We start from the raw sequence: 9,851 nt of genomic DNA, 5'->3' as shown, positions 1-9,851 counted from the left end.
ACTTTGAACATCTATTAAAGCACCCGAAGTAGCAAGAAAAGGTCTTCCTAGAATTATTGGAATGTTAACATCTTCATCCATCTCTAACACAACAAAATCCACCGGGATTACAAACTTCCCCACCCTTAGAGGAACATCCTCTACCTTACCCTTTGGGAATTTAATAGAGCGATCGGCCAATTGAAGGGTGATGTTGGTGGGTAGAAGTTCCCCTATCCCAAGTCTTTGGTATACCGAGTATGGCATTAGACTAACACTAGCCCCTAGGTCACACAAAGCATTATCAATTTGCATCTTGTATATTGCACATGGGATAGAAAAGTTACCGGGATCTTTTAACTTTGGTGGCATCTTATTCATGATAATAGCACTACAATTCTCGGTGAGATTCACCGTTTCCACCACATCACACTTTCTCCTTCCACTCAAAATATCTTTTAAAAACCTAGCATAGTTAGGCATTTGCTTGATAGCATCGGTAAAAGGGATTGAAAGGTGAATTTGCTTCAGTGTTTCAAGGAATTTTCCGAATTGCACATCTAATTTGTGTCTCACAAATTTATGGGGATATGGAAGTCTTTGCAATTGTTTGGTTTCTTTTTCACTCTCTTTTTCTCTTCTCTCTTTCTCAAATTCTTTTTCTTTCTCACATTCTTTCTCCTTTTCATTCTCATGGTTTTGCTCTCTCTCTTGTTCAGAATCGCTTTTAAAGGGAGGCTCACTCATGTTCAATTTCTCATTGTTTTCCTTAGGGACTCTCTCTTCCAACACTTTCCCACTCCTAGTTGATATAGCATTCACCGGTTTCTTGGGGTCAAGTCCTTGGGGTGGAAGTTTAGAAGTGCTAGCACCCTCTTTTAAAGCATTGGCCAATTGAGAAATTTGTGTTTCAAGCATTTTGTTATGGGTCATTACTTCACTAAATTTCTTTTCACTTGAGGCCATGAAAGAATTGAACATTTTAGTTTGATTTTCCATCATTTCCTCCAAGCTAGACCTACTATGTGGTGCTTGTGCATAGTGGTTGTCTTGGGAAGCCCTATTACCTCTAGCATTCGAATTGGACGTATTTTGATTAGAAGAAACTCTATTATTATTGTTGTTCCAATTGTTCCGATTATTAGAGTTTCCCCCTTGGTGAAATTGCCCTTGATTCCCATAGTTTCCTTGATTATTATGATTTTGGTTACCATAACCACCTTGTTGGTTGTAGTTACCTTGGGGATTTTGGTCCCTTTGGTTCCTACTTCCCCATTGATTTTGATTATGGTAATCGTAATCATTTCCTCTTTGGTTATAGGAATTCCCCCCTTGTTCTCTTCTATTTGGTGGTAAGTATCTTTGATTGTCATTCCTATGTCTATTATCATAAGACAAGGCATTGACTTGTTCATTTTCATTTTCATTACCATCTTCGTATTGGGGTTGGGGTTGGAAATCATAATTACAAGAAGAGGTATCATGGTCATAAGACCCACAATTTTCACAAAACAAACATCCATGAGGCATGTTATTAGAAGTAGAGGGAGAAGAGTTAGAATTCATACCTCTCCCCTTAGATTGGGAGGGATGCTCTTGTGTTGAACTAGAGGTCTCTAGTTTTGCCTTAATGGACGTCATCTCCTTTCCAAGGTTGGCGATTTGGGAGGTCAAATTGTTGATGGCATTAAGATGGTCAACGGAGTAAACCGCATTTCCTCCCTTGTTTAGAGAATCTCTCTCTCCTTCTTGCCAATCCATGTGGTGCCTCACCACATCCTCAATTATCTCTATGACTTGCTCCTCCGTTTTGTTCATAATCGGGCCACCCGCTCCTGCATCCAAGCTAGTCTTTCCTTGTGGGCTCAAGCCTCCATAGAAAATTTGAAGCACTTGGTATGACGGAATGCCATGATGAGGGCACTCCCTTTGATATTCCTTGTATCGTTCCCATGCTTCATAAATGGTTTCACTAGCTTTTTGACGAAAACCTTGGATCAAAGCTCTTGCCTCGACCGTCTTCTTTTGGGAATAGAATCTTCCTAAGAAAGTCATGGTGACCTCGTCCCAAGTTCTCAAGGAGTTAGGCCTCACCTCCTTCTCAAGCCATTCAAGAGCTCTTCCTATCAAAGAAAAAGGAAACAACTTTAGTCTCACAAACTCTTGAGTTACCCCATTTACCTTGATCGTGTTACAATATTTTTCGAACTCGTTCAAGTGTGCAAGAGGGCTCTCATGTTTTGCTCCACTATATTGCCTCCTTTCAATCAAATTAATCATTGCGGGCCGAATCTCGAAGTCATTGGCTTGAGTAACGGGTGGAGCAATTCCGCTTGAAGCTCTATAAGCTCCTGGAGTTCCCAACTCCTTTAAAGGTCTTTGAGGTGGTGGTTCCGCGTCACCCATTTGATCTCGATCCTCCTCGAAATTGGTCTCTCTAGCTGGGGGAGTAGTAAACGGCCTAGAACCGGCTCTTTTTCTCCTTCTATAAGTTTGCTCAATCTCGGGATCGTAAGGTACCAAGATCCTGTTATGAGTTCTGCGCATACACTCTCAACAAACGCAATTAGTACCAAGGCTACAAGTGTAGCCAAAAAGAGACAATCTTTTTGAATTTTTTTTATGGTGAACTAGACTCAAGTAATCAATTAGCTATCAACAACACCGTTCCCCGGCAACGGCGCCATTTTGATGGGCGTGCGAACGGTCGTACATTCCACACTCAATCAAACACATTTATTAACAAACACCTTACAAACCAAGCATAATGACAAGTAAGAGTTCGGTCCACAAGGAACAGGATATGATTGCCAAAGATCTTTACACTTAAGCTAGCTCGAAGTCAATTGGTGAATAGGGGTTCGTCAAGAAGACAAACAAACTATGGTGCTAAATCAATGAATTAAAGATACTAGGGAATGAGATCCGCTCAACCAAGGCAAATAGGCAAACGGGGAGTAAAATAGACAAGATATAGCAAGGACTATATGTAAAATCAACCTCATGCAATTAGAAAACAACTCACACTACTAAACTTAGATTCCTCATTAGTTTAGCAATAGATGATACATAATCAAATTACAATAAGTAATGACGTACTCAATTTACACTTCCATGTCAAATTAGGCATATCATACTATCAAGCTCCTTAGTCAAGGGTAGCTAAACCTATCATGAGGAACTAACAAGCAATCTCATATAATCAATTTAATTGCAATACAAACATCAATGCTTCTCCCACATTTGCATAGTTAACCCAAAAAGGTCGAGCTTCACCCAACCCCTAGCAAGAAAACTACTCACAACTCATGTTTATCAACATGCAATCAAGAATTAGGGTTCTAAATACTTCAATAATTGGGGAAAAGTGGTTAACAATTGAAATAACTATCATCCAATAACAAATTACCAAGAACTAAGAAGATTTAAATAACATGCAAATACCAAATGAAATCTGAAATTAAAAGGAAGAAGGTTGGAGAAATTACTAATTGAAGCTTCAAATGTTGAATACAAATTGCCCAACTTTGAGAATAATTCTTGAATTTCACTAATACAATGATTTGATTTGATGAAAACTAAGCTAAATTAATCCTAAGGAATGTTTCAAACTAAAGGAGGTTTCTGAAAACTAGGCTACTGTCCTGCTTCTCCCGTCTTCTTTTAAACGACCTCAAAAGGACCTTAAATAGTCCGTACAAAATCGGCTGAGATCGGGAAAAGGTCCGACCGAACTATGGGTAAGTTCGGTCGGACTCAGGGTAGGTTCGGTCGAACCTCCCTGATCCTTGTTTGGTCGAACTTTTGAGGTTCGACCTCTCCTGCAAAATTGCTGAAAACAGGTTTGACACTGCCTTCACTGCACCCTGGAGGTTCGGTCGAACTTTTGAAAAGTTTGACCACACCAAGGTTCGACCGGACCTTTCAGAGGTTCGGCCACACCTCCTCTTGCACTTCCTTTTCTTGCTTCCTCTCCTTCCCTTTTGCCCCTCTTTCCTTTGTCCATGGCTTCCATGCTTGGCCAAGGGGCCTCCCACCGTGCATAGGACTGTCACGGAACCTGCAGAAGATACCAAAGTTCACGAGAGCATGGGGATGATAAAATAATGCATAAAGATTATCAAAATAAGCATTACTTTTCATCAACACAAAAAGAAGCCATAAGAAGATAATGAGGTGGAAAAACCTAAGAAAAATAAGAGGAAAAAGACCTAAATACTACCCCTAAGAGTGACATAAATGTCACTCATCACAGGCATAAGTTACCCTGGACTCAAATCAAAAGTTTCTAGAATTTGCCTAGCCAAGTGAGAGACAGGATATGTGAAACCATGTTTAAAAGGGTACTCGTGGAGTACAATGTTATCCTTGCTGCAGAGCTGTGGCCTGTCATCTGGTCCAAGCGCAATCAGCACAGCAGATCCAGGGAACCCACCCATTGCTTTCAGCTCTGCCAAATCGTCCTCTGTAACTTTGCTAGCTTTATCTTCATCTGCTTTCCCCATATTACTTTGGTTCACTCTCAAGTTCCTATCCGTATGTCTATGACATTTTTTCTTAGCAACATGCTTAATTTTCACCATAATTGAAAACAGTTTTCGCTAGAAAAATCAAAGAAAGCAACGAAATTGAGAAATAAAAAACTCAATTACTTACCAGGATAGAGAGAGTTGGCAAAGCTTGACTCCACTACAACGAAATCCTTGTTTAAATTGTGTTGTGTCCTCGTCGATCTTGTTTCCCCAATTTTTGCATATCAAAAAACCCTAGATTTTCTGAGATAGTGTTTATCACAAAAGGGGAAGTAGTTGGAAGAATCCTTACTTATCTATTTATACCGCATTAATTGTATCTAACGACTTGAATTTATCTTTTCAAGGATGTTTATCTTTTGCAACGAATTTGAATTTATCTATAAAGATGCATTTTGCATTTTTATCTTTTTTAACGGATTTTCTGAGCTTGCCTCGTAGAAGTCATTAGAACATCTAAGAGACAAGTTGGAGGCAAACTGTTGTGCTAGAATTTTCACCCAAAAATTCCCATGTTCTACAGGTAGACAGGTTACAGGTCGCAGATTAGTGATATACAGGTTGAAGATAGCTGCAAAACTAACACTAGGAAACCAAGCAACTGAGCATATTCTCAAGGAATATTCCCAGGAATCTTCGAGTGGAAAAAGATACAAAATCCCATCCGTGGAAATAGGAACCACTCCCAGCAGTCTAGTCGTTGAGGAAGACCAATTCAAACGTGGAAGTAACAGACCTGGAGACGTGGAGAGAAAGTAGGGGCAGCTTTGGCCCTCAACTGCGGATTTCTAGGAATCTAGAGAAAGAGCCGTTGAAGACCCTTTAGATGCTTTCCTAGTATATAAATATAAGGATATTCATTGTAAAGGGCATCAAAAAATATAAGAGTCTTACTACTTAGCATAATCATAGAATACTAGTCGTTTTATTATCGTTCAGCCAACAATCTGTAACCTACATTGTAATCTGTTCAACCGAAACACCTAGTAGATTGGTGGACTCATAGCCACACGCAGTTTTTACCCTTGTTCTTGGGGTTTTCTACGTCATCATCTCGTGTGTCTTCTCCCTCATTCCTTTTTGTTCATTTCGTAGATCCAGATTCAACAATTTCCTTCACCTCAATCTAGTTGTAGCTATCGTAACCCAGGTCGAACCTGGTATTCAGTTTTTTGACCAAAACAACTTCCATGGTGAAGCTTTTAACCACGAACCATACGGAAGGGATGTCTCATCATGCTCCTTATGTTTCACAGTCTTTCAATCCATGCCCCATCATACTGCTAAAAAAAAAGAGTGAGAGAGAGAGAGATGGTTTTTCATACTTCACCTCAAAGGATTCTTCAATTCCACCTCTCAATTTTAGCCTCACCTGTTTTAATAAAGGCTTTCGAACGTCCACTTGAGCCCGGATCCTAATGGACTTGTCAATCCCCACCTTTGCAGCATCATCAAGTTTAACAAAATTCCAATTTTATTGCCAATCTTTTCCACATTAGCAAGGTTTAATCTATCTTTACGGGGGAGATTATAAACTCTAATCCACATTGGTAAATGGAAAAGTTCAATATCCGAAGGCTTCACCGAATCAATGGTTTCTCCAAGGATGAAAGCGTAACACTTATCAAAACAAGGAGGTAGTAAAGATAGTTTGTGAACTTCAGACACTCAAATGAAATTATCAAAACTTGCGATATATCCACAGTAATTCAGCTAATAATTTTGTGTGTGTATTTATTTTTCTTATTTTCTTTTTTTGGGGTTTATTTTAATTCGTTTGAGAAGGAATTAGTCAAGACCGTAATTATAATTCAAAATTAATTTTTTATTTTAGAAATTCAAAATTGAAGTGTCTTTTCTTCAATAAAAAAAACTAAAGTCTTTATTTTAAGAGAATCCAAAATTAAAGTATTACTCTTGAGAAAAGGTTAGTTTTGCACGACGTCAGCATAACAATTAAAAAATAATAATATCAACTGAGATATTAGCGTCACCATTACAATTTTAAAAATTAATAAATATCAACTGAGATATTCAATCTCAAAATTGGTAGATTTTTCTCTTGAAAAAAGGTTGGTTTGAACGTCAGCATATCAAATAAAAAAAATTAATAATATCAATGTGAGATATTCAAAATAGGTAGATTTGTAACCTTAGAAATCCAAAATGAGTACCAAAATTTGAAATGCCAAAGGTAAAATCATAACATATCTCAAACACATAATGTAAAATCATAAAAACTTAAGATAATAATAGAAAAATTATGTCAAATCCCATCCACCTAAAATAATTTTACTTTCTAATAAAATGGCTTGTTTTTCTTTGTCCCGATCATAAATACAACGGGTCACCTAAAGCAACAAATTAGGAAGAAAAAGATTTCCAACACACTAATTTATTTTTTTATTTTTTTTCGACAGATCCAACAAACTAATTGAAAAGGCCAATTTGGCAATTTCCACCAAAAAAAAAAAATTGAAAAGCCAAAAAAAAAACGAAAAGAAAAATCAAAGTCTTTGCAATTTGTAAATCAAATCCGTCAACCTTTCCCAATGACCCAACTGACAAGTAAAAATCCAAAACATTTTTCTTCCTTTGATTTATTTTCTCTTAAAATAAAATAATTTTCTCTCTCTCAAAATTCTCTCTCTAAAATCTGAAAATGTCCTTTTCGCACTTCAAATAAATCAAAACTTGACCTACTAAGCCTTTCCTCTGTGACTGATTGACTGTCACAATATCTGCATGTATACGTCGTCGTCGTCTTATTTTCTCTCTCCTCCTTTTTTCCCTTTTTATTTTTACTAATTTAATTTACCCATCAAAACAACGTTAAAATCCGATCGATTTCTTTCTTTTCTAATTTAATTTTTTTTCCTTTCTGTCAGTATTTTTATTTACATTTTAATATTATATATACTCCCCTATAATCCTTCCTTATGTGCTTCACTTTTGCCTTATAAAAGGACACCAAAAATATTAGTCATGAAATCTTTGCTCTTTTGCCCCCCCCCCTCTCCCCCTCATATCATAACCTACCCCCGCAACATTATTATTACTTTGGCAGAACTTGATTTAATTTCATAAAACCGCTCCCTAAAAAAACTAAACCACCCACATCTCTCTAATCTCATTTTTAAAATGGCGGTTGAGACTGAAATTTTCTCAGAAAATCTGGGTTTTTCTCAAGATTATATGATTCCAACATTTCCCAATCTCTCTAATCCTCTTCAAAATCACCAACCGCTACCCCAAACACAACCACAGCGATACCGTTTCGAGCCCGGAATGGAAATGGGAATGGGAATGGGAATGGGGTATAACAACGTTGGTAATAATCAAGGAATTGGTTCTTCTTCTACTGCAGCAACAACTGCTGTTACTGAGAATTCTTTGCCTTTTTCTGCGTTGCTTGATCAACATAAGCGTGAAGTTGATCTTTATCTCCATGTCCAGGTACATACGCCATTGTTATCTTACTGTTCGTAAATTCTTGTATCAGACGGTTTAAACTTTAACGTAACGATTTATTGTTTTACAAGAATTGCAGACCTAAAAAAAAGGTTTGATGATATCTTTTCAAGGTTGTTTTGAATTTTTGCATGATTTGTGTTACTAGGAGTAAAAATAGAAGAGACTTTTATGATATGATTTATAATTAATTTGTATTTAATAACCATCTGTTAAATTATTTTTACGTTATATTTATGGCGTGGCATGTGTTAAAAACTACCAATAATATCATGTTTGTTTTTTATAATCTGTGTTTAATAATTTTGATTTATATTTTTCCAAAAAAAAAAAAATCATGTTTAATTTAACAACCTGTTATATTTTATACGTGTAATTTTCAGAATTTATGCCAAATTTCCATTTATTGGGTTTATTGTGATTTATTTTATAATTTTTTCCAAGAAAATACAGTGAAATTGTGTTAATTTCTTAAAAATTTTGCAATGTGAAATAGGGAGAAAAACTGAAGCAAGCAATACACCAACAAAAAAGGCAGCAAATGCAGTATCTTGTAAACAGCTTTGAGTCAAGAACAATGGCAATAATGAAAGAAAAAGATGAAAATCTTGAAAAATTAAGGGGAAAAGCAAAGATACTAGAAGATTTCTTGAAGAAATCAGAACAAGAAACAGAGATGTGGCAGAGTATTGCAAGGGAGAAAGAAGAAATGGTGATTGAACTCAACAACATGCTCTTTGTAATCCAGCAAAACCTGGTCTTTTCGACACCGCCTCGAAACGACATTGCTAATGGTAATCATGGTGGTGAAGATGATGTAGAGAGTGTCAACGAATGTGAAGCCATTGACAAGAATGATAGAGGTAATCTTCAAGAAAATCATCAAGAAGTAAATAACAAGATGGTTTGCAAATGGTGTAATAGTGGAAAATTGTGTGTTGTTTTTCTGCCATGTAAACATCTTTGTTGCTGCAGAAACTGTGAGTCTGTTCTTGGGTTGTGTCCTGTTTGTTACTCTGCTAAACAGGATAGTATGGAAGTATTCTTCTAAAACAATCCCAAAAAAAAAAAAATTAAATAAGTAAAATTAGTTTTTTTTTTTTTTTTAGAATTAAAATTAGGAGTAGTTTAATTTAGTAGTGGTTGTATTTTGTTTGTACAAAAAAGGACAGCCCCAAATTTTGTTTGTCTTTGTTCTTTTTAGGGGCCATTTTAGTTTAGGTGGATGTGGATATGAAATGATGGTGATGACTGATGTAAACTTTTGTGAAACTGTTGCATTGACGGAGGAAAAGTTTTTTCTTAGTACTTGTATTGGAATTTTGTGTCCTTTTTTCCATAAATTTTGATTTTTTGTTGGGGGGCTTGGCGTTGATAATTCATGTGCCCGTCCTCGATTTATGTTTTACGTTGCGATTTCTGTCGTTTTCTGGTCACTAACTTACAGATGACGTATCTATTCGACTATTCGGCATGAAAGGAAAATAAATTTTGACTTCAATTCAATACTTGTAGTAATCGCAAGCATAACTGTCAGACTGACGTGTGTGCGACAAATTAAGGAGTTGAATATTATGACTTAAGCATTTGTTACCGCAATTCAAATTTTACTCGTAGTTGGTCTTTGATATGTAACATGTACTTTGATTAATTGTTCTCTTCTATATACTACGTAGTATATTTTATTTACTACCCTATATAGCTTCAATAAAGTTATATAATAACTCTTTTTTTGGGTTTTGAATACTAAAAAGTTGGCCATATAATAATTATATAGGGCTCATGATCATTCTTCTATTCTCCCTTAAGAGCTCTAATTTTTCTTTGTTATAATTAAGAACAGAATTTGGTAGGTAGTGAGAAACTAGC

At 36.3% G+C, this 9,851-nt stretch overlaps 1 protein-coding gene across 1 annotated transcript; it reads left to right on the top strand.

The window, feature by feature from the left end:
* The first annotated feature begins 6,672 nt into the window (after positions 1–6,672).
* Positions 6,673–9,302, top strand: LOC110720560 (probable BOI-related E3 ubiquitin-protein ligase 3). The gene is made up of 2 exons (XM_021899596.1): positions 6,673–7,967; positions 8,479–9,302. The coding sequence occupies exons 1-2, from the start codon at positions 7,653–7,655 to the stop codon at positions 9,031–9,033; spliced, it is 870 nt and encodes a 289-aa protein (XP_021755288.1). The 5' UTR covers positions 6,673–7,652; the 3' UTR covers positions 9,034–9,302.
* Positions 9,303–9,851: the final 549 nt, after the last annotated feature.

Source organism: Chenopodium quinoa, unplaced genomic scaffold, assembly GCF_001683475.1.
Source record: "Chenopodium quinoa cultivar QQ74 unplaced genomic scaffold, ASM168347v1, whole genome shotgun sequence".
Classification (NCBI taxonomy): domain Eukaryota; kingdom Viridiplantae; phylum Streptophyta; class Magnoliopsida; order Caryophyllales; family Amaranthaceae; genus Chenopodium; species Chenopodium quinoa.
This window is presented reverse-complemented; position numbering and strand designations above follow the sequence as displayed.